This window comes from Leptinotarsa decemlineata, unplaced genomic scaffold, assembly GCF_025532065.1.
Source record: "Leptinotarsa decemlineata unplaced genomic scaffold, Ldec_3_MD MMD2_tig00026374_RagTag_RagTag, whole genome shotgun sequence".
Lineage (NCBI taxonomy): Eukaryota > Metazoa > Arthropoda > Insecta > Coleoptera > Chrysomelidae > Leptinotarsa > Leptinotarsa decemlineata.
The window spans coordinates 1,457,772-1,483,200 of NW_027412710.1; the positions used below are offsets into that span (position 1 = coordinate 1,457,772).

The following is a 25,429-nucleotide window of genomic DNA, read 5'->3' on the forward strand; positions in this document are numbered from 1 at the left end:
CCGTTTTCGTTCGCTATTTGGTATATGACTTTCCGTTCTTTGTTTCGGGCTTCATTGCTGAGTGGTATCCTTAACATTCTATATATGAATGCGTTATAGGCAGCCATTTTGTGTGATGGTGGATGGTTTGAACTTGCGGGTATGGTGGATCTTGTCTGTGTAGGTTTCCTGTATATTGCCATTTGAAATTGTGTTTTGTTGTGGTTATATCCTATGGTTATGTCCAGGTAGTTAAGTTTTGAGTTGTATTCTTCCTCAATGCTGAAATATAGTTTTTCATTTATTCCGTTAATTTCTTTTTTTATTTGTTCTATTCTTATTCCATTGTTTTGTGATATGTGCAGTCCATCGTCAACGTATCTGAACCATTCTCCTTTTTCATCATGTGTTTTTATTATTGTTAAGATTTTCTCATCTATGGTTTGCAGGTATATTTCGGATATAATGCTAGATAGTGGGGATCCCATCGCTAGTCCATCTGTTTGTTTATAATCTGAAGGGAAAATTTATAAACAAACAGATGGACAACAAACATAATTTCCCCCCACCAGAGAACATATATATAAATTACAGGTCACATTGTTTGTCCGCGATTGACTCCTAAACTACTTAACCGATTTCAATCAAATTTGCACACCATATGCAGTTTGATCCAACTTGAAAGATAGGATAGCTTACATCTTAATTTATAGCCGTAATATTATTTTATTTGTCTATTATTTGATATTCACAATTATCTGTTGATTCCAAACGATTTTAACAGATGGCGATATCTGTTGACTGGATTGAGTAAGTAATCAATAGATGGCGCTGCTATGTTAAACCTACAAACGTATCATACAAGCTACAATGTTGATGAAATTAACTTCCAGATACAACAGTTGTTACCAGGCGATCTGATGTCTTTTAAATCAATCGATACTGTTGTTGATGAAAATGAAAGTGTAAATTTTCCAATTGAATTTTTAAATTTACTAGATATACCTGGAATGCCACCACATAATCTTTGATTAAAGATTGGTTTCCCTATTATTCTCCTACGTAATTTGAATTCACCTCTATTATGCAACGGTACGCGTTTGGTCATCAAAAAGATCACCGGAAATAATCTTGAAGCAACCATTTTAACTGGGAAGTTTAAAGAAAAAGTGGGCCTGTTGCCACGTATTCCAATGGTAACGTCAGATTCTACCATACCCTTCAAAAGGCTACAGTTTCCAATTCGTTTAGCTTTTGATATGCCTATAAAGAAGTCTCAAGACCAAACAATGTCCATTTGTGGTTTAGATTTGGAAAATCCATGTTTTTCTCATGGGCAACTATATGTTGCATATTCACGTGTAGGGAAACCGTCGAATCTTTATTTTTTGTTCAATCGTTTTAATTTTACTTGTATTTTATTTCACTATTATTTCATTTCAGGTTATTTTTGCTTAATATAATTGTTATTTTAAGCTATTTATTTTTAATTCTTCTTTTTCAGTTGTTTCGGGGATTTCAAATCATTTTACATATTAGACAATGGAAGTCCGAACTAGTAAAATTTCATTTTGTAAATTGCTCAACTGATAGTAAAATCTCAGACGTTGCTAAATTGAAAAAAAAAACTCGAAAACTGTCAGATTAACAAAAAATTTTTATAGGGATAATGTCGGAAGAGATGGCACTTCAGCTGACAAATCCAGGGCTATATAGAAAGAAGCTTTTAGATAAAGCTACACCTGAATTATGGGGTGGTATGAAAAAAAAATAAGTATTTAGTTACTCTACGTATTTAGTACTCTTATGTACAGTTTGTTGTAAGAATATTCTCATCTTTGGTATGAATACAAATATCTCTATCCTCGTTAGGATGAGAATATACTCCATAAATTCGGAGTCTAATAGTTACCAAACTTCAGTTTGATCGTGGCACAGCTATGGCTGGAGTGCACGTTTAATTTGTGTTCAAAAGTGGCAGAAGATGTTGGTGTTCATCAAAGTACTGTGTCTAAGGTTGTGACGCAAGTTGCTGGCCAGAAAATAGAAAAATGCGTACATTGGATAAAAATTCCTTGCACTCCGGCGGATATAATAGCAGCTAAAGAAAGATGGCAAACAAAGTACACTTTTCCGTGTGCTAAGGGTGTGATCAATTGCACCCACATAAAAATAAAAAACCACCACTTCATAGTGATAAATATATAAATCGCAAAGGTGATGAGATGCATATGAGTGGTTTACAAGCATAGACGCATCATGGTCAGGATCTGTCCATGATTCACGCATATAAAGTAACTCACAAATTTGTAATATTGCTAAAAATGAGTTTAAGAGGGCAAATGCATTAATTTTAGGAGATAAAGGTTATAGCGTAGCACCGTGGTTAATGGTGCTTTTTAGAAATCCAAATAATTCGGCACAGCTTGCTTGTAACAAATTAATAATAATAATCTTTATTGGTTTCAAAGACCTTAAAGGTATAAAACAAGTCAAAAGAAATTTGAACATAGATTAGGCAAACAATACATGTACTTTAAAATGCTATAAGGAGCAAAGAGAGTTCACTACGAAGATAAGAACTCGTCCATAGTATAATACGAGTTATCCAGTAAGTATGTTTTCAGCGTTTTTCTGAATCTGAAGTAAGATACCTCCTGATCGATTTTTGTCAATAGGTGGTTGAAAACCCTAATTCCATTGGAAATAGGGCCACACAGGCATATATTTACCTGATTTTGGGGTGTGTAAAGATGATGACTGAATCTTGTTGCGTAATTATGGATTTCATTATGACAGGGAATTTTGTTTCTGTTTTTATGTATATAACAGGAAACTTCCAATATATATATATATATATATATATATATATATATATATATATATATATATATATATATATATATATATATATATATATATATATATATATATATGCAGAAAAGTGGGAGTATACTCAATTTTTTAAAAAGAGGTTTGCATGATTCCCTCTGATTTTTATTTAACATTGCACGTATGCATTTTTTTGTACTAGGAATAGTTTTTGTGCTGAAGACGACGTGCCCCATAACAAAATTCCATATGATAGTCGGGATTGTATTTCCGCAAAATAATAATTTCTAAGAACATTTATATTAATTACTCTCTGAAGACATCTGATCTGGTAAAGCTTACTATTCAATTTTTTTATTGTTTCACTTATGTGAGATTCCCAATCAAGTGTATCACTCATAGTTACACCTAGAAATTCAATGGTGTGGCACTTCTCTAGAGTCGTTTCCCCTAAATGAATCTCTATATTTTCAGCCGTTCTCTGTTTTGTGTGGTAAATAATAAACTGTGTCTTGCTAGCATTGATATAAAGACTATTAATGGAGAACCATAGAATCATTTTTTGCATGAGATCATTGCAAGCTTGTTGATTGAGATCAACAGATTTTTGTGATACTAATATGGAGAGATCATCAGCGTATAATGTTAATTTAAAATGTGAGAAGTATTTTACAATGTCTACTGTGTAGATTGAAAATAGAGCTGGAGCAAGAACACTTCCCTGAGAAACTCCAACTTCCACAGGTGCAAGATGAGAGTGGTGAATTGTGTTTCAACCGCTATTCTCATTGCAAGATATCTGTATATACTGATATCTATTTTTGAGAAAAGATTCGAACCAGCTAAAAGCAGATCCCCTGATACCATAAGACCAAAGCTTGTCAAGTAGTCGATCGTGTGGAACACTATCAAAGGCTTTACTTAAGTCACAATATATGCCTATAGGGCTCTTTTTTTTTCTAATTCATTGAGAATGTGTATATATGTATCTGTGGTTGCCGTAGATGTAGATTTAGATTATCTGAATCCATGCTGTTCTTCTGGGATAATTCTGAACCTTGCAATGAATGAGTTTAGCCTCTCTAGCATACAATATTCAAAAAGTTTGGAAAAAACTGATGTAAGTGATATGGGTCGATAGTTATTCATTATATTTTTTTCCTTCTTTTTATGGAGTGGAATCACTTTCGCTATTTTGAGAGCGACGGGAAATATGCCTGTTTGTAGTGAACAATTTATTAAGTGAGTTATAGGTTTCACCAAATAATTTTTGAATTCTTTTATTATATTGTTAGGTAAGTCATCAGGTCCAGACGAACATTTATTTTTGATTAGAGAATATATTTAGCATTTCTTCCTCGATGAAAGGAAGTACAACCATTGAAGTAAGATTTCTGTTGAGGCTATGATCAAAGTTGCTACTTTCAACCTGTGGTATATCGTCTATAACCTGTTTGGGAGCACCTATGAAAAAATTATTGAACAGATTTGCAATGTCATCAGGACAGGAGATTTCTTCATTTTCATGGGAGATTTTTATATTGGAAGATTTGGGTTTCTTATTATTTTTCAGTTTATTGATAACTGTCCAGGAGGTTTTATTTTTATTTTCAGATAATTACAGATATTTACAAAGCAGCGTGTAATAATTGAATGATGTTTTGGGCACCTAAAATAACGATTTCCTATGCTTCAATATAAAGTTCGGGTGTCGTTTAAAAAGGTCCAAAACTTGTTATATGTTGTTTCATATTACACAATGTAGCTATATATTTAAATGATGAACTCGATACAAGATATTTGGGATCCGCTTCCCGTACAAGATATACAGTGTCACCGATAAAGTCCGCATCAAATGGAAACTTTTTTATTTATCGTTTTATGTGAAATTTGATTTTGGCAGTAGATTTTGCTTAAGAAATGATGTCAAATGGCGTCTACAAAATAGGTCACGTGATTTCCTTAACCTGTCAAAATTGACATTTAAAAAAAGAAACATCGAAAAATGACATTATTCTTCAAAATATCCAAAAATATCAAAGGATAAAAACATTTTCTTTTGTAATTTTATACCCACACACCAAGTTTCAAACCCATAATAAGTATTTTATATTTTCACTATTTTTCCGCATTCCTGCTTTTTCTACTTATCAAAATTTAAGCACACCTGTACTAAATCATTTATTTTAACTAAACTCGTCACCGAATTTCTTTTTTTGTAATATAATAATATTTTAAGAGCCTCTTTGATGTTAAAAACAAATTTTGAAAAATAAAAGTTGTCAAACTTGATGCAAAGTTCATCTAGTTTCAACGGGGCTTTCAAAACTATACAGTACTTGAGTTTTTTAATGAGCAAATGGCCTCACAATATGAATTAGAACAAAACGGAACATTAGGAAACAATATCTTAAAAAGATGTGTTTATTGTTTTTTTAACAAAAAATACAGTGGAATTTAATCCTAATTGAAAGGAACTGAAAATAAACATGTACCTATACCTAATAGCAAAAAAAACACGAAAAAAAGACTCACGACATTACACTACATTTCTGTATGTCTTCCATCGCGTTCTATGCAGATAATTGTCCTTCTTGATACATCTTTTATTGAGTTGCTGATACTCACAGGGTTTATGTTTAAAATAGAGTTTCTAATAACAGTTTCTAGGTGATTCACGTCACGAAAAGGTCTTTGTTTATAAACGATTTGTTTTAAGTAACCCCACAAGAAAAAATCTAGTGGGGTTAAATCTGGCGACCTAGGCGGCCATATTTGCTCCATATTTCGCCCAATAACTTTGCCCTTAAACATTTGTAATAGTTTCTCTTTGACTTGTCTTGAACTATGAATAGGAGCCCCGTCACATTGATACTACAGACTGTGTCTTATTTCAACCGGCATATTGTCCACTATATCACTGATCTCAATATTTAGAAATTGCAAATAATCCTGAGAAGTTAAATTGTGTCTAAAAAAGAATGGTCCCATTACCTGATTATTTAAAACACCGCACCACACATTTGTTTTAAATGAATATTGGTCCCGACATTCTAGCACAAAATGAGGATTTTCCTGAGCCCACCACCTACAATTCTGGGAACTGACTACGCCGTTCGATGTGAAGGTAGCTTCGTCGGTCCATAGGATTTTGTAAGGAAATTTTCTGTTTAATTCTACTTCTCCTTGGTACCAGAAAGAGAAATCTAGTCGAACATTGAAATCTCTTTCCTTTAAGGTATTTATAAATTTGGGTTTGTAGGGTTTGAATTTATTTTTATGTAAAATTGCTCTTACGCTTTCTCTTTTAACGCCAGTTCTATCTACAATATTGGTAATACTTGATTTTCCCTGTTCGATAACATCCAGGCAGACAACCAACTGAACCTCATCATTATTGCGTGATGGATTATGACGTTTTTTAAAAGTATTTTCAACTGAACCAGTCAGTTTAAATTTTTTTAAAATCCTACTTACAGTGGATTGCTGTACATGTCTACCAGGATGACTTGCGTTAAAAATATCAGCCACTTGTCGATGCAATGTGTTTTCACCACAAATTAGCACAATTTCAATTTTTTCTTGTAAAGATAACATATTATTTTAATTTTCATACATTACATTGAACTAACGGGCATTAATTTATTCAGTGACAGTGACGTTTTCTAAAACACATTATGTAGTTTCATATTTTTTCACAGCCTACCCAGTTTTTTAAATTAGTGTTGTTAGCGGAGTAGGTAAATGTAAATACTACGAGTTTTTTCCTTTTATTGAATGGGCTTCAAGAATCACGAAATGATGTTTCCTAATGTTCCGTTTTGTTCTAATTCATATTGTGAGGCCATTTGCTCATTAAAAAACTCAAGTACTGTATAGTTTTGAAAGCCCCGTTGAAACTAGATGAACTTTGCATCAAGTTTGACAACTTTTATTTTTCAAAATTTGTTTTTAACATCAAAGAGGCTCTTAAAATATTATTATATTACAAAAAAAGAAATTCGGTGAGGAGTTTAGTTAAAATAAATGATTTAGTACAGGTGTGCTTAAATTTTGATAAGTAGAAAAAGCAGGAATGCGGAAAAATAGTGAAAATATAAAATACTTATTATGGGTTTGAAACTTGGTGTGTGGGTATAAAATTACAAAAGAAAATGTTTTTATCCTTTGATATTTTTGGATATTTTGAAGAATAATGTCATTTTTCGATGTTTCTTTTTTTAAATGTCAATTTTGACAGGTTAAGGAAATCACGTGACCTATTTTGTAGACGCCATTCGACATCATTTCTTAAGCAAAATCTACTGCCAAAATCAAATTTCACATAAAACGATAAATAAAAAAGTTTCCCATTTGATGCGGACTTTATCGGTGACACTGTAGATGACAGTAGACAAAGTGGGCAACGAAGGCGATCTGAATTAGCAGAAATCATTCTTGCTTTTACTCAAGGTAAGTAAAAGTCGAACAAAACAACGCATTTATAATGTTTATCGTTGATACAAAAAAAAAGGTGAAGTGCCACTCTAATTGTATTTCAACTAAGTAAGTTAATAGTAAGTAAGGTTAATAGCAATAAAACAGTACAAAACAATTTTAAAGTTCCAAATAGTGCATATGTTGGCAACGCCGTAAATTGTCATCTTGTGACGTCATTCTCTTCTTAACGTGAATATCCTACATTAATACGCCTGAAGAAGCTACTATATAGTGAAAAAAACATGTTGAGCTTTTGTAAACTGTTAAGTGAAAATCACACAATAAAGTGATACTTGAATGAACAACATATTAGTTTGTGACTATGTTAGCATGAAGAAAAAAGTAATAGTTAGTCCGATTATAATGAATGGCCTTACCTTGTCTGAAATAAATATTCTGCTTGATCTGCAGTCTGCAACCTGAAGACAAACTGCTTCTTGGTGTAATCCGTAGCCTTGGTAGCAAGAGCATGATGTATTCTGATGGCGTTGTGAAGATTGTCACCCATTTGATTTTTCTTGAAACCATTCTCATCCTTGTGCAAGTAAAGAACAAGATCTCGCAGTGTGCAATAGAACATCTTCCAGCTACGCTTGTGAAATGGTGCTAGAAAAATGCAGCAAAGGCCTTCGAAACAGCTATTTTGTATTGCAACATGCTTTGCAAGCTTAATATTAAGCTAGTCCGGTAATCATGGACAAAGGAAGCTGATTCTGATTGGAAACTATAGTTTTTTAAAAAGTTGTTGAGAATATTACTCGAGTACTACCTTGAGCAATAACTTGTTGTCTATTCGTTCTGTTCTTTTAGATAATTTAAATTTCAGAGAAAATACACATCCGTATTTGAAAAAAAATTATGACAAAAATGTCATAAAACCAAATTCAAGTGTATATGAAACACCTGAAAAAAATCTTTCGTCTTTTTCTATCATTAAAAAAATTAAAACACTGAAGCAAAAAAATCGACAAGCCAGCTTGTACAATCTGAAATTGTAATCGTGTAGTTCAAAAAGGCAATTTCAAAAATTAGTTTTTGTTCATGAACTATTTTTCAATATACAGGCTGATTCACGGTGGATGGCACATTAGACGTTTCTGGTGAACCAGACAACGGATCACTTTGAAAATTTAATGGAGGGCATATTCGGACATTCTCTAGCCAACTAAAATATTTTCGACAATGCGGTGTTGCCGCTTCTATTAGAAAGCAGTAGCAACTTTGATTTTTCAAATGGAACACTCTGTATATAATATTATTTTTGGAATCTCCAACAATTGCCCGACAACTTTTCTTGATATTTCCCTTTACCTATCTGTTACCGTTTTCGAAATAAAAATTAATTTCAATTTTTTTCTTCGAAAATCATGACTTCTAAAAATGCCGATATCTTTTAGTTAAGAAGTACTATGATATCGAAATTTGGTTTGGAGTTAGGTGATACTTGGACACTTCCCACACGTCAGCCTAATCTCCGTTACTTCAATACAGGGTGGTAAAAAAATACAGTTTTTTCGTTTGCTTGAAAAAGTTGCTGAAATTTGATTATCTTAAATAGAACACCCTGTATATTATTGAAAATTTGGAAAGCTGCTGAAATTTGCTTTCTTTCTATGTATATCATACCTATACCTAACTAGTCAAGTTTCGGACTTATGAACATTTATTTGTGAAAATGTCCCTTCAGAATGGTATTTTCCATTCGGTATTTGGTAAGCAGGCCATGCTTACTATTTGACAGTAGCGTTGTGACATTCTCCTAATAATATCGACATTTTCGTCACTTCAGAAGTTGCAAATACCTTCAAAACGATGGAACAAAACTATTCAAACGAAGTTCTTATGAATTTGTTTATTATTTTTGGACAGTGTGACAAAATTATCAGCAGAACATGTAGAAAGTTCAATGAAATGTATCCGAATCTACCGCCAATGAACCTCAAGAAATTTATACGAATTCAGAACAATTTCAATGCATTTGGATCAACTTTAAAAGCACCAAGAAACTTGCCTCGACCCGTAACTTTCGAAGACAACCAGATTAATGTCTTAGCATATTTTCACGCATTTCCCGAGTCATCGATAAGAAGTGCTGAAGAAGATTTGGGTATAAAATATTCATCGGTTCAAAGAATCTTGCGAAGACATAAAATGCATGATTATAAATTCACCAAAATTCAAGCAATGAAGCCTCAAGATCCTCAACAGAGAGTAGAATTTTGTGAAATGTTGTTGACACGCATTCAAGAAGATCCACTTTTTTTAAATAAAATTATTTGGACTGATGAATCGAAATTTTCGAGAGAAGGGATTTTCAATAGAAAAAATCGTCATTATTGGTCCAGTGAAAATCCTCACGTCACAAAAGAAGCCGGATTTCAAGAAAAATTTAGTTTTAATGTCTTCTGCATGTTGATGGACAACAAATTGAGGTACGTGATATACGAGGAGTCATTAACATCCAGAAGCTACCTGAATATTTTGGAGAATACTGTAGACAGTTTCGTGGATAATCTGCCACTCTAAGATTATCGAAACTGTTGGTACCAACTAGACGGAGCTCCTGCACATTGCACAAGAGAAGTGAGCGCAGAACTGGATAGACTATTTGACGATCGGTGGATGAGGCGCTTGGGACCATGGAATTGGCCAGCGAGATCACCCGATCTTAATCCATTAGATTTTTATTTGTGGGGAATGTTTAAAGAAAAAGTTTACAAAATACCCGTGCGTTCGAGAGATGAATTGTTAGAAAGGATTGCTCAAACATTTGAAGATTTGGATCCCAATGAAATCAGATCTGCCACCACGAAAGCAGTCAACACCCGCATTTTAAAGTGCTTGGAAGTGAACGGCCAGCGATTCGAACATATTTTGAAATATTCCACATGATTGTTTTACTTTTTTATAATTATTCATATCAATATTTCCAATTTCAAGTTTCTTGGTGCTTTTTTAAAGTTTATCCAAACATATTGAAATTGTTCTGAATTCGTATAAATTTCTTGAGGTTCATTGGCGGTAGATTCGGATACATTTCATTGAACTTTCTACATGTTCTGCTGATAATTTTGTCACACTGTCCAAAAATAATAAACAAATTCATAAGAACTTCGTTTGAATAGTTTTGTTCCATCGTTTTGAAGGTATTTGCAACTTCTGAAGTGACGAAAATGTCGATATTATTAGGAGAATGTCACAACGCTACTGTCAAATAGTAATCATGGCCTGCTTACCAAATACCGAATGGAAATACCATTCTGAAGGGACATTTTGACTAATAAATGTTCATAAGTCCGAAACTTGACTAGTTAGGTATAGGTATGATATACATAGAAAGAAAGTAAATTTCAGCAGCTTTCCGATCTTTCAATAATATACAGGGTGTTCCATTTAAAATAATCAAATTTCAGCAACTTTTTCAAGCAAACGAAAAAACTGTATTTTTTTACTACCCTGTATTGAAGTAACGGAGATTAGGCTGACGTGTGGGAAGTGTCCAAGTATCACCTAACTCCAAACCAAATTTCGATATCATAGTACTTCTTAACTAAAAGATATCGGCATTTTTAGAAGTCATGATTTTCGAAGAAAAAAATTGAAATTAATTTTCATTTCGAAAAATAATATTATATACAGAGTGTTCCATTTGAAAAATCAAAGTTGCTACTGCTTTCTAATAGAAGCGGCAACACCGCATTGTCGAAAATATTTTAGTTGGCTAGAGAATGTCCGAATATGCCGTCCATTAAATTTTCAAAGTGATCCGTTGTCTGGTTCAACAGAAACGTCTAATGTGCCATCCACCGTGAATCAGCCTGTATTAAAAATATTTTTTTTAATTGAAATATGGTAATGCTGTCCTTATGAAGGCCCTATATACATGATGGCGCATGAAGCCGCGTTTGATTAACATCGTCAGGAAGTACCAAAGAACTAGTAGGTATCTCGGACTTTTAACCAATATATCCAAATCGCGTGCTTGTAGTAGCCCTGTCAGACGACACGTTTGCGAGCGTGGTTCGAAACACTAAAGCCGGAATTACATTATTATGTTGTGGTGTGTTGTGATGCTCTCTGACGTGACGGCGAGTGTGCAGACTATTCTGTCGTGCGGTTAAACGAAGAATTCAAATAGTGAAGATAAATTAGGCGTTAGTTGCTAAGTGTTGAATATAAATTAGTTTGTGATAGTGCAATATTGTTAGAAATAAATTTGTTCAAGACAGTAAATTCTTTCATTTGTTACAGAAAGATACTAATGTGGAGTGTTCTGACGCCGATCGGGAATCGACCGATCGCCGTCACGACAGTTCGCGTCCCGACACACTGTACTATTAATATAATTCTAAACAGACTAAATGTATGGATACGATATACTTGTGGCGAGTCACGACACCCCACGACACAATAATATAATTTCGGCTTAAACGTGGCATCAAACTCTACATAACCAGCTAACAGCTCATCAAGAAGCCTTTACTTATAAGAAAATAGTTGAAAAACTTCAGTGCATATTCCTTCACTTTTGGGTAGTCTCAAATGAGCCATTGATCAATCTGTTAGATATTACAGAATACTTCTACCACTTTTCTGTCTTCTTTGTCTTGCTTTGTATCTACGGTGAAAAACCACACATAATCTACTTCTTAAACTTCGTTTCTTACAGCATAGCTGAACCAGCCAGTAGAATTATGTATACGAGGAGTAGAGGGATCGACGATACAACCTGCAGGTGGATAGACTGCATGTCTTGAAGAAGAAATGGAATGCATGACCAATATGGGGAAAACAGTAGTAGAATGGGTAGCAACGTTTTGGAATTTTGTCACGAGTTACTACTTCTGGACCAAAATAGATATGTACTGTACTATGCAGACGACTTAGTCGTCCTGGTCCAGAGGAAATATAATGAAACACAGTCTCTCTGTGCATGCAGTAGGATCGAGGAAGGAACATAAGCACATTAAAATCGACCATAGTAGCATTCACCGAAAAGAACAAAAAAGAGGGACTAGCTCTCTACAGCTCCGATTTGAAGAGATACAACTGAATCCCAAATTGACCTGAAATCAACACTTCGGATGAAAAGAAATGCTGGCCTGACGTACTTGCGGAGATAGGGGATCAGAAATCAGACATGATGTATTGACTATATCAAAAAGTGGTTGGGCAATAGATAGTCTATGCCGATTCTGCCTCACTGGGAGTTAACTTTTGAAGACCAACTCGATGGTGAGTGGCTGGGGCGAAGCTAAGAAGTAAAGGGCGACTTTTGCGATGAGAAACACTTGCCTTGGGAAAAAGATCGTTTTCAATTGAGGGACAGAAATTTAGGTGTGAGCGCGGGAGCTCTGTGACGGAGTGTGAGTCATTGAAATGGTTTGGTCCTCGACTTGGTCCTTGATTTAGTCCTCGATTTGGTTGTCGACATGGTAAAGTTCTGACGTTTTCCAAATGGTGAAGGCTTTTCTGGCGCGTCTATTTCGCACGCCCATCGAAATAAGTGTTACAATTATGGTGTTCGAAAATAATGAACGTTGTTACATTTTCCTGAAAGCTTCTCTGACCTCTGTTTCATTTCCTGATAATGCCAACTTGGTAGGTGGAACGCTCGCGCCATGAAGAGTGGTAGAGTTCTGACGTTTTCGAAATAGTAAACGTTGAAATGTTTCCTGAAGACTTTAATGACGCGTCTATTTGCGCGCACGCATCGAAAAAGTTTTACAATTCTGGTGTTTGGAAATAATGATCATTGTTATGTGTTTCTGACAGACTTTCTCGCAATTCTCCCTATGCTGTCACATTTAATATAATCATTTTTGTGATTTACATCATTCGAATCGAGTACCCAAATCAGCCTGTTGCAACCACTATAACGGAAATAAGTTAAAAGATCCATTTGGATTAAGAAAATTATTAATTATGTTTCTTGACTTTCAACGAAATCAAACGACATGAAGTGGAAATTGGAAATGAACTGATTTCAACGGATTGAAAACCTCCTTTGCATAAGGAATGCGAGTATATCATTTGTTTCAATACACGATTATTTTTTCAATACCGGTAGTGTTTATTTTTGCATGAAATGTAAAGATATGTCGAAAGTTCAAAATCAAATTTTCATATTTTTTTCACCAACATCTCTCTCGTTACAACTTTACATGTGCTTCTTGTATAAGTTTCAAAATCCTTCTATCACGCGCTCGCATGGTGTTCTCTTGACATGTCGCCATCTTTGATTTTTCTTTGATAATGAATTTATTATCCCTTCATTTGATGTGCTTTACGCCACAATCCGTCTTCATACCATCTGGACCAAGTTGAGGATCTATTCGAAGACCAATTCGATGACCAACGCCTGGACGAGAATCAATTCGAGAACCACCTCAAGAACCAATTCATTTGATGTGCTTTACGCCACAATCCGTCTTCATACCATCTAGACCAAGTTGAGGATCTATTCGAAGACCAATTCGATGACCAACGCCTGGACGAGAATCAATTCGAGAACCACCTCAAGAACCAATTCAAGGGCCAAACTGAGTAGCAAATTCTTGACTAAGATATGAGTTATTACCCTTCTGGCATATCGTATTTGATTTTTTTTTGTCAATAAATTATCATCCCTTCCCGTTTCAGTTGCCACCATGTTTGTTTTATCAATAAATTCTCCATTCCTTTCCACTTGTGTCGTTTAGATCCCGACCCAAATCGACCAATCCTAATTCTAGAATCAAATCGACGACCAATTCAAGGACCAATTCAACAATAAAATCGAGAACTAATTCGAGGACCATATTGACGCGACGTCCAAATCAAAGACCAATTCGACGATCAAATAGACAACCAAATCGAGGACCAATCGAGGATCACACTAATGAACAAATCGAGGTTCACACCAAGGACCAAATCAATGACTCGCACTTCGTCATATAGCGCCAGCGCTCACTCCCAACCTTAATTTTGGTGCGACACCCTCAATCCCCGATCGAAAACCATCCTTCCCCAACGCCAGGGGTTGCTCTTCGTTTCTTAGCCATTTAGCCGTCGAGACTTTACACCCGGTGAGGCAGAATCGGATAGAACATCTACTTTGAGCCTACGATAACATGGTTTTTTGGTTTGGTGACCAGAGTTGAAAAAAGCAAATGCATTAATGTACTAAGCAGGCTGCAGAGACTTGCTCGTTTGGGAGTAACGGGCAATAAAAACGACACTCTTGAATTTATCTCTTTTACCGCAGACCAGGGGCCAACAAACTCGGAAAATAGCTTTGAAATACAAACAAGATTGTTGGAATGGATGCCGTGAAAAGATCCAAGGAAAAACGCAACAAGCCCCTAAGAATGTGCGGAGAGTTGGAAGAAATCAAAAAGCCAGCTAGCTCTTAGTAGCAAAAAATGAGTACAAAGACTGTCGTGTTACTCAACGCAATGTTGCGCTATCATGTGTATGGCAGTGATACATAGTGATTAAATTAAAAAATAATTCAATTTTGAGAAAAAAAAGTCATGTTTACATAAAACTAATTTTGCATATCAATTCAAGAAGGTGAGCTTCAGCAAATTTCGAAAAGTAGCAAATTCATTTATCCATCAAAACCAGCAAGTCATTTTAAAAGAACAAGAGTCAAAACTTAAATAGATTATTCACGAAGCTGTTATTTTCTTCCTATTAATGAAAAACCTAAATTAAGTAATATTAAAATTTCCATAGTGAATTTTTACTATGGATACAAGAACGATCCATCACTAAACTCTAAAATAATATCATATCTTCGTCAAATGAACGTTGATTAACGTTATGAATATGAAATATTCAAATTTTTAACACAAAGCAATTAACCTTTAGTTTGAAAATGAAAGCAATACAACACAAAAATAATAACATACCATGGTATCCTTAAGTGAATTCATTGAACTATAATGAAAAGTTTAATGCATATAATCTAAGTAGAGGCGTTGACATCTCCCCTTACGAAGATACCTTCTATGGGAACGACAGAAAACTCAATCAAAGATGAACAAAGCTCCTCATAGTGGTCACTTACGAAGCCAAGCTTCGACATCTACCGCTGCAGATGAATTTAATGGATTCTAGAAGCCCGAGGTATGACACTGTTGCAGACTGCATATGCTGGACAAGCTGTCAACTAATTTATAATAGTCCCTGAAATGTGTATTTTCATCACGTGGCTACAATATACCAAATTCTTCATCACCATCCCATTCGACTATGATGAATACTTGTCTCTGAATTGAGGCATACAAAGATCAACTGCCCTTCTCTCCTACTCTGAAAGACTAGAGTAAGATCGGATCTTATGCTTCCGATTTCTGGGGGTACTGTGTAAAACTGATAACGGTAATAGTGAAATATAGAAAAGAAGAGAACCGAAAAAAATTATCCAGAAACACACTCCTTCTGACGGTACCTCGGTTCGATTAAAAAACTGCTTGACCTGATGTAATATGGAACTGACCAAGTGATGTTGGATTCTAGGGAGCTTTTCTCCAGCTTTTTCAGGAGTTCAGCCCAACCGGGTCTACACGAAGCTTAGAAGCTCCGCTAGTACGATAATTTTCGCTCGCCTCACTAGTTTTTTAGCGGTCACTAGAATAGTATGTATATGGGGCTTCTAGGCCACAATTTTTGACCTAGGACTCTCCATGTACTTAAGGAGTCTGAGCCACAACAGCTTGGCCGGGAAAAACCCATACCATTTCAGGGTGGCCTAGAATCTCTATACGATTTCTGGATAGCCTAGCAATGGAACCGTGTAGGTTATTGGAATAGAGGGGAGACGTTGATTTAATAGATATGATTGGATATGCCGAGTTCAGTGAGAAAATGTCTACTGACAAATATAGACAAACTAAGCATTTGATGCCAAAGTACAAGGTCTAGCAAATTACTTGGAGTTTTATGAAGAGAAACTCCTATGTTTCAAGTAGTTCCCAAATATTTCCATATTATCATCGTCGTCGACGAATTGGGATCTAGAGTAAACGAATCCCTTGCCACAGGAGTTGCTTCTCAATGCTAACAGGAGCACCAACAAAGGAGTTGGTTCTCAATGACACTAGGAGCACCAATCAGACTTCATAGGTAATCGTTTTTTCGTATTGGCGTCCATTCTGAACAATATTTTGTTCTTCAACACACCCAATCAACAGAAGTTGGACGAAACGTGGTAGATGCATTTAACTGATAAGTGGCTATATAAATCGCATTGTTGATCAGCAAAAGAAACACATGTTCTCGTTCTGTGATATCTATGATTGTGAAGTGGAAAGAGTATTAGAACCACAAAGGATTGTTCATACAGGATGCGAAAGCTTGATGTGTCCATCCCCTAAAATCCTCCGTAAAGTGGTTATTTTCAGACACTGTCACTTTGGTGTTTCTTTGAAAATATTTCTCACATATATGACATATTTTTGCTGATTCTTCATCGAAAGGAAAAAAAGGTCGAGGGTATGATGTTTTAAATAGAAACCTGCACTGAAAGAAAATGTTTTTGATATATTTCGGTTCTACTAAATTTGGATTTGGTTGAAGTATCATCAAACAGCTGCTCAAAAGCTGCTTATATTACGAAAAGAGCTTTCTCCTTGAATACCAAAACCCGAAATTCCACATGAACATTCGTTTCTATTTTTATAGTCAGCTGTATGGCTGAAATATTCTTTCTTTCTTTATATTTACTCAGCTGTGTTCTGACAAATTAAGACAAGTTTTTCAATCCAGCAAAAGTGAAATTCAATGTCTAAGTCAGCGTTTGACTCCTCTACATTAAATGATAGTGCTCCCCAATCATTTACTTTATTGGAATATTTGAATTCACATGTTGTGGTATTTTTTTATGCTTCGTATTGATTTCGTCAAATAAAATGTCTTAACATGGTCTGATGATGGTTTGATAAAATGCAAAACATATACATTAACATTGTCACTTTACCTACAGTCGTGGGAAATTCTAGTCCGTCTGTATTCAATACCTCCGACCAATGCAGATATGAGGATTCAATTATAGAATTACAATTTTTCGCAACGTCTATCCGCTATTTTCCTCGTCAAATTTCTCCAATTTATTCGTGATTTTTTCAACGATATTTTTTCTAAACCATTCCTCCAAACCCTGACGGCATTTTTGGTATTCATGAACCATCCAAAGAAGAACGTATTAATTTCAAGCATCGATCCGAATTTTATTCGTCACTTGAAGAGATGAAAGGCCTAATTGAAAAATTGAACTCGTCCTTGAAAAGATGAAAAGAAGTCTTCCCAAATCAAACATTTTTTTTTCTTCCTCTCACCCCATATTTCCTCGACTACTCGCCCAGTTTTTCAGAAAATTTTGAAATGCTTTCATGTGACCTAAATGTGTTTTATATTTTCTCAAAGCTCCAACTTGAAGTGTATTACATTGTCGAATAACACATGCTTTTTTTGAAGTCGATTTTCTACTCCTCCTGTAATCTTCAGTCTCTACAGCCACGACTCTTTGGCCAACAAAACTCCAACTTCTTTAAGGTCAGCAACTATAACCTCCCCAGATTTGGTAATGAGTAACCGCAACTGCTGTATTTTTCTTCAGACTGCTCAATCGGCTTCACGTAGGTTTTTAACACCATTTTCTTTTAATGTGGCGTCTCCATCGGAAGGGCACGTGTATAATTTGAACTTCGCGCGTTCTCCATCTGAATCTCACGTGCCAGTCACTCATTCGACTGCTGTGTGAACCGATAGTTCAACCTGCGAGGTGGGACGAACGATTTTCACTTCCTGTTGTCCAACTCGTGCTAGGAATCGCACGTTAAAAGGTAGGACCTCGTTCTTAGCTCGCACAAGTTTTCACTTCTAAAAGTTGTCATTCGTAGGGGGGGGTTGACAGCTGGTTAACAAAAAAGAAGGTTTTAACAGATCGACCGTCATAGTAATACAATATTCGTCGTGGAGTTTTCAGCCTCGGGGGAGGCGGCGTTTTCCTACACTCCGGGGGATATTGAACCTGTTGTGGGGAATGAGAACTGCTGAATTTATTGGAACTATTCATTTCCCACCCTGAGCCTGATGTAGTCCTTCTCGACCACCGGATTGAGACGATTATTGTTGTGGAGTTTTCAGATCTCGGTGAGACGAATATCGTCAGAAAAGAAGTGGAAAAACGGATGAAATATCAAGATTTTCTCTTCAACCTCCACAGACTCAGTCCAATTGTTCTGATTATTGAAGTATTTGATGGAATGGTGCCCTCTCAGCTCTTGAATCTAAAGATCGTGCCAGTTTGCTGACCGAAGGCAAGATGACCGGTCAGCCTTAACCAATGATCATTGGTGCCCCCGAAAGTATCGTAGCTTCGGGTACAGGGTCTTTTTGGACAAAAAAAAAGATTCCCATGAGGACAAAGCATAGGGAATGCTTTACACCATAATAAAAACATTCATACCGTGAGTTGAGCTGAATCTCAAATTTGAATCAATCTACAGGGTGTCTCATAAGTCACAGTTCAAATCAAAGAGAGTGATAGGTGAGGTCATTTTTGATGAAAAAGTTATAAAACATCGTGCCTGACACTTTACGGTTTTGAAAAAACCAAAAAAAACTTGTTTTCTGGCGAAAAAAATATTGTACAAAACATAAGGACATATTTAATGTTTTTTCCGAAGTCAGTAGCGAGATTTATGGTCTTCCATTTATAGTACGTGTTTTTAAATTTTAGAATTTCAGTTCATTCAATTTCAGTTCTTTAATAATTGGCAGAAATTTAAAGGACTGAATTCGACAACACAAAAAATTAACGGCCTGCTGTTGTCCCCTACGAACAACACTCAGAAGTCAAAACTTTTGCGAGCTAAGGACTAACGAGGTTATACCTTTTAACGTACGATTCCAAGCACCTTGGAAGAGTAAACAAGGTATGATAATACCTTTTTCGAAACAAGAAAAATACATAATACTACTTAAAAAAAAATCAAAATGCTATGCTCGAAATGCCTTCTTCCATCCCTTAGTCTGCAGCCCTGAATGAACTTACTTTAGAGATTTCTAGTACCCACAGATCATTTTGTATTTCGAAAATCACTTGATGGATTTGCTATCACAATTTTCGTCAATTATTACATGCTCGTTCATAAACACGCTCTTTCATGTTGCCCCAAAGAAAAAATCAAGAGAGTTCAGATCCGGAGACCGCGGTGGCCAAGATATTCTTCCACCCCTTCCTAATAATTTTCTTTAAAAGGTATTTGTTAGAAATTGCCATACTTGACGAGCAAAATGTGATGGAAAACCATCTAACTGAAACCACATATTTCTGCCTAAGTATGAAGGAACCTTTTTTAGCAAGGTTGACACATTTTACAAAAAAAGTAAAATATTGCCCGATTGATATTCCAGGTAGACGACATGGGCAATATAATGTTCAATTTATTATTCCGGCACATGAATTATAACCAAAAACAGTGTAAATTGAGTATGTCAAATTGTTCCTGTGTGCTTCAAGTTTGACTGTTTATAATATCGTGGTAGTAGAGCTTGTACAAGCTAAATATGGTGAGGGTGGCATAATTGGCTGCTTAAAATTCGTGCAACTGTGAGTATGCATGTATCAAGTGATATACTGTGTGTGGGATTTTATTCAATTTGCAAAAGTGCTTGACTGTCATTATAAACTGGGATTCTTTCTTCTTTCTTTCCTTTATGGTATTCCAGGGATATAGGGTTCGACGTAAAAATTAGATGGTCAGGATAATTGTCTCTACTCGGGTACCGCACATGATACACTCTCGTTGCTTCTTGGGCATTCCCATTGTATAAGTGATATACACTGTGTCCGTAAAGTATGGAACAAATTCATTTTTAGCTAAACAGGTCATTTTAAGAAATAATCCTGAAACACGTCGATTTTTGATGTTAATTTACCGTATTTTAAAATAATAATCTAATATACAGGGTGAATTACGTTCGAGTAATGACGTCACCGTCATTTTTTTTTAATGGAACACCCCCATTTTGTCTCAATTTTCGGATTACTCTAGCTGAGCTAATTCCAAAAATGTATCACATGTTGATTCCAATTGGTACAGGATGGACAAAAATACAGTAGTTGTGTGTGTGCTAATAAAGTAACGCGTAACATTCTTTATTAGGTAAATTAACAATATTATCAAAAATACTTATTGTCTAGCGGCAATTGGTTTGAATGTAACACCCCGTAGTTTGCTACATGTTTAGAGTAATAAAAATGAGCTATTTCCAAACATGTTTGGTACTTGTGGTCTAGCAGACAGAATATGAAAGAAATTATTTCTTATCTACATTTATAAAAAACATAGTCGTCTAGTTTTTTGTGAAATATCATTATTTGTTTAGTAATTTATTGATGTTCAGTGACAGTTTAGTACTAAAATATTTTTGGTATTCGTGAATATTCGAATGATTGCTTAGATTTAATTGGAAGTAGAAATGGAGATAAGTGTAAAACAAAGAATTGAAATACTTATGATGATTGGGTATGGAGAAAGATCGCGAACTCAGATGGAAGTGTGCAATTTGTTTAATGATAAATATCCAGAAAGATCTATAACGCGTTCAACAGTCAGTAAGATGGAAACTAAATTTCGAGAAACTGGTACGGTTGCAAATGTACGCAAATCAGGTCGTCCCTTCTGCAAATGCTGATACAGCATTAGATGTTTTACTGAGTTTTGAAGAAGATGCGCACACTTCTGTTCGTAAAGTTAGTCGCGAAATCGGCGTTGGCAAAACAACGGTACACAAACTGTTGAAGCTTGAAAAATGGCATCCTAATAAAATCAAACTTGTGCAAGAATTAAACAGAGATGATTCCGATAGACGACTCCAATTTTGCGAAGAAATGATGGATAAATGTCACCGATACCCTCTCTTGATACAAAACATTATTTTTTCTGATGAGTCCACTTTCACGTTTAATGGTGAGGTTAACCGTCAGAATTGTAGATACTGGGCAAAAAAAAACCCCACTGGATGCGTGAGCATCATACACAATACCCTCAAAAGGTAGATGTATGGGTTGGAATTGTACGAAATCGAATCATTGGACCCTACTTTATCGAAGGTAATTTAAACGGGGCAAAGTACCTTGAGTTTTTAAGGGGGTATCTCGTACCTACTTTACGTAATTTATTTTCCAGCAGACGTAATCCTGGAGGTTTTGATGAAAGTTTATGGTTTCAACAGGATGGTGCACCTCCACATTATGCTGTAGATGTTAGAAGGTACGTAGATGAAATTTTTCCGAACAGTTGGATTGGTAGATGTGGACCCACTGAATGGCCAGCGAGGTCACCAGATTTAAATCCTTTGGATTATTTTCTGTGGGGCCATCTGAAGAATGTTATTTATAAAACGAAACCAGCAAATACTGAAGATGTACAAGTGAAAATTCGAACAGAAATAAAAAATATTACGCAAGAAACCATACACAAGGTTCAATAAGAATTTGTACAACGTTTGGGTTACTGTCAAATACAGCAAGGGCTGCAGTTCGAACATTTAATATAAAGTCATGTATTCCAACATATTCTGTCCGCTAGACAATAAGTATTTTTGATAATATTGGTAATTTACCTAATAAAGAATGTTACGCGTTACTTTATTAGAACACACACAACTACTGTATTTTTGTCCACCCTGTACCAATTGGAATCAACATGTGATACATTTTTGGAATCAACTCAGCTAGAGTAATCCGAAAATTAAGACAAAATGGGGGTGTTTCATTTAAAAAAAATGACGGTGACGTCATTACTCGAACGTAATTCACCCTGTATATTAGATTATTATTTTAAAATACGGTAAATTAACATCAAAAATCGACGTGTTTCAGGATTATTTCTTAAAATGACCTGTTTAGCTAAAAATGAATTTGTTCCATACTTTACGGACACAGTGTATAAAATTAATTTTTGTATATTCCTGTGACATGTACAGCATATTTTTGTAAGTATAACTTCACCTTCAAAATCACTGAAACTATGTTTTTCTTGAAGATAAGAGAGTGGGTGAGTTGATTACTTGCAATATTTTTAGTTTTATAGCAGTCACTAAGGACCGTAATCCACAAGTCTCTGCTGCTCATAGAGAAGGCAAGAAGGAAGCAAGACTACACTAGTTCAAACATTCTGTATTACTGAGAAATTGAAATAGTTATCAGGCAATTATTGGCCGATATAAAACTAATTTATTGACTCAACTAAATATAACAAAACCCTGAGGAAATACATGAGACTTCTGGAGGAGGAAATGCGTGGGGTCAGAATAGACCCAAGTATATCTGAGTTGTCAATGACAAACTGAGAACATATACCGAAGCCCTGGTTAAATTAAGAACTGGAGGCCTCCAAAAAAGGCGCCCAGAAAAGATTTACAGGTAGCAGAAAAAGAGGTAGATTTGGGTTGTTAACCCATATAAGTCGCTGGGACCAAATGGCATTTATCCGATAATATTACAAAAAGGGAAGGAACTTCTGCTTCAAAAACTGTCTAGTTATAAAAGAACTTGTACTGTACAAGAGCCAGACTTCCTCTGTCTTTGGCAAAGGACTTGAGACCAGTCAGACTCATGCCATTAGTATTGAAAACACTGGAAAAACTACTTGACGAACATATTAGGGTCAAGGAACTGTTAATAGCCTTCCTATTGGATCACAGAAAAAGCAGAATATGCTTAAAATATCTAAGAAGTATTTTTACCTGTTTTCTTGAAAAGAAAGGGCATATTTGATAATTCATCCATAAAATCATTCATCCAATATTCGAGAAGAAGAGGAATAACTGACACAAGCTGCATGCTTGAAAGAAAAGTAATATATAAGACCATGATGAGAGAAATAGTGATGTCACGAGCGGCTAGGGGTGGTCCTCAGAGGGGAGGAGTCTCATTCCCACTGTTATAGAGCCTTACGATGGACGACTTGCTACATCATCTCGGCCATACTGCATATAAAGACACATGCAGAGCAGACACATGCAGTAGGCCCTGAATACTATAATAAGATGAACCGAGAAAGAAGCGTTGAACATAAACTAAATGACCATTGTAAACATTCACCATGAGGACCAAGACAGAGACCCAAGGACCCCTTAAATTCTCCAATTCCTCTCCAATTACCAGAACTTTAATACCCTCATCAACGCCCGTTTCACCAACCAAGTTGACGTCTTCAGGAGATGAAAGGCGCGTTGAGAAGAGTATTGAAATTGTAGTTGTTGGGAAAAGTGCTTTTTTGGAGTTATTCTACGCCAGAGGTTCCAGTTTTACCTTTTATTGAAGAAATACATCTGTTGGCGAGTCAAATATCTGGGAGTGATACTAGACCTCAAGTTAACCAGAAACCAATCTGTAGAAAAAGTAAAAAGAAAGGTTGGCCCGACGCAGTTAAGAAAATATAGAGTATGAAACCAGATATGAAGTACTGGCTCTAAAACGTTTCTTTTATTAAATGGGAAAAAAGGTAACTGTCATTGGGAACAATACAATGGTCGAAGAAAATTTATAGGGTCTCTCGCCCTTCTATATATGGGGAAAACCAAAAATGCTGTTCTTCGTTTTTTCGAATGGAATTGTTATTTTGGAGAATATCAAAAAATTTAAAAGAAAATGTTATTGTATTTGAAGTGTACTATGAAGATGTAATAATAAATAATCGATAAAACGTTTTGTGTCAACATGGCCAGCATCATTTTTTTTTTTAAATACGGACCTGTCTTTTTCTATTACAGATATTGATAAAGCAATCAATTACCAATCCAAGAATATATCACATTTGATACTTTTATAGCGTTTCATTTGAAATAATCACCATCATCAGCGATAAGAATCAAACAAAAAAACAATTTATTTTATCATGAACTTTTAGGGAAAATGAAACCAATGCAGATAATCAAAGCTACATGGCAATCTACATTAAATGCTCGAATTGATAACCTCTTTGTTGAATACACATAAGTTGTCGGTCCAGACAATTTCTGTGGCAATTTTCTAGCATAATAGGTGTAATACTAATACATGCATCTCTTATTTTTTGTTTGAGATGGTCGTTATATGTACTTGGTGTTGAAAAAAACTTTATCCTTCATGTATCCCCAGACAAATAATCTAAAGGAGTGAGTTCTGGAGATCGAGCTGGCCAGTTAATTGGTCCATTGTGTCCAATCCATTTTCTTAGGAATATTGCATCTAAATGTTCCTCTACTATTACTGCATTATGGGGAGGAGCCCGTCATGTTGAAAATATCGTATTTCATGGCGTATATTCAGTGGCAGAGTCCACAATGCTTAACCTCTCGACACTTTTGGATCTCCTCTTTCTCGTGATGATGCTAACTTGGTTAACAAAGATACGAGAATTAGTGCCCTTTTGGCATGTTGGAATGCTAGACTTCTGTTAAACAGACATGTTTATTCTTAAATGGTACACTTCGACGCACCCTGTACACTTCGACGCCATGTTTTTTTCTTTAAATGATGTATTTTGAGACATACCGTACACAGTCGTATTCCTAACCCTTCATTTTCAAACCGGCAACGCTACATTGCCCCATAAATGACGACAAATTTTTCAACCGGCAATGCCGAACCTGACATTATTTCCCAAATCTAAGTATCTGGCAATGCTACATTGTCCCATACACAATCATTTATTGTACAACCGGCAACACCTGCTTGCGCTAGCAACCGGTAAAACCTGGATACTACCTCCATCTCTCTTTGCCTCGATTACGTCACACGCGTCTCTCGCTCTTACACACACATACCCATCTTTACATGAAATATTAATTATTTCCAAAATCTAAGTATATTTTTCTATCTTCAATATAATAATAGACGATTACATTCTACGAAAATCAAAAAAAAAATGCTGTCAAGTATAATGAATGAGTCGATTTCGGTCCCGATAAAACTAACGCTATAAATACCCAACATCCGCAGTTACTTTCAATATCTTAAGTTGGTGTAGACGTGTAGAGGCTAAGGACAATGTCTACCGCGCGGACGAACCAGGTTCGAATTTCATAACTATAAACTTTTTTTAATTAGAATCACGTGACAAGGGGGCCTGAGCGGTGATGCGGCATCCCAAGGGGG

General features: G+C 35.5%; 1 protein-coding gene across 3 annotated transcripts in view; it reads right to left on the reverse strand.

The window, feature by feature from the left end:
• Efa6 (Exchange factor for Arf 6) overlaps positions 1-25,429 on the reverse strand; it is a 221,775-nt gene that overhangs the window by 56,486 nt on the left and 139,860 nt on the right. For 2 of the 3 annotated variants that reach the window (XM_074185336.1, XM_074185334.1), the window contains exon 11: positions 7,668-7,917. In XM_074185336.1, coding sequence (XP_074041437.1) covers positions 7,668-7,917 — 250 coding nt within the window. The remainder of the gene's footprint in view (positions 1-7,667; positions 7,918-25,429) is intronic. The other variant, XM_074185335.1, reaches the window with a different exon arrangement.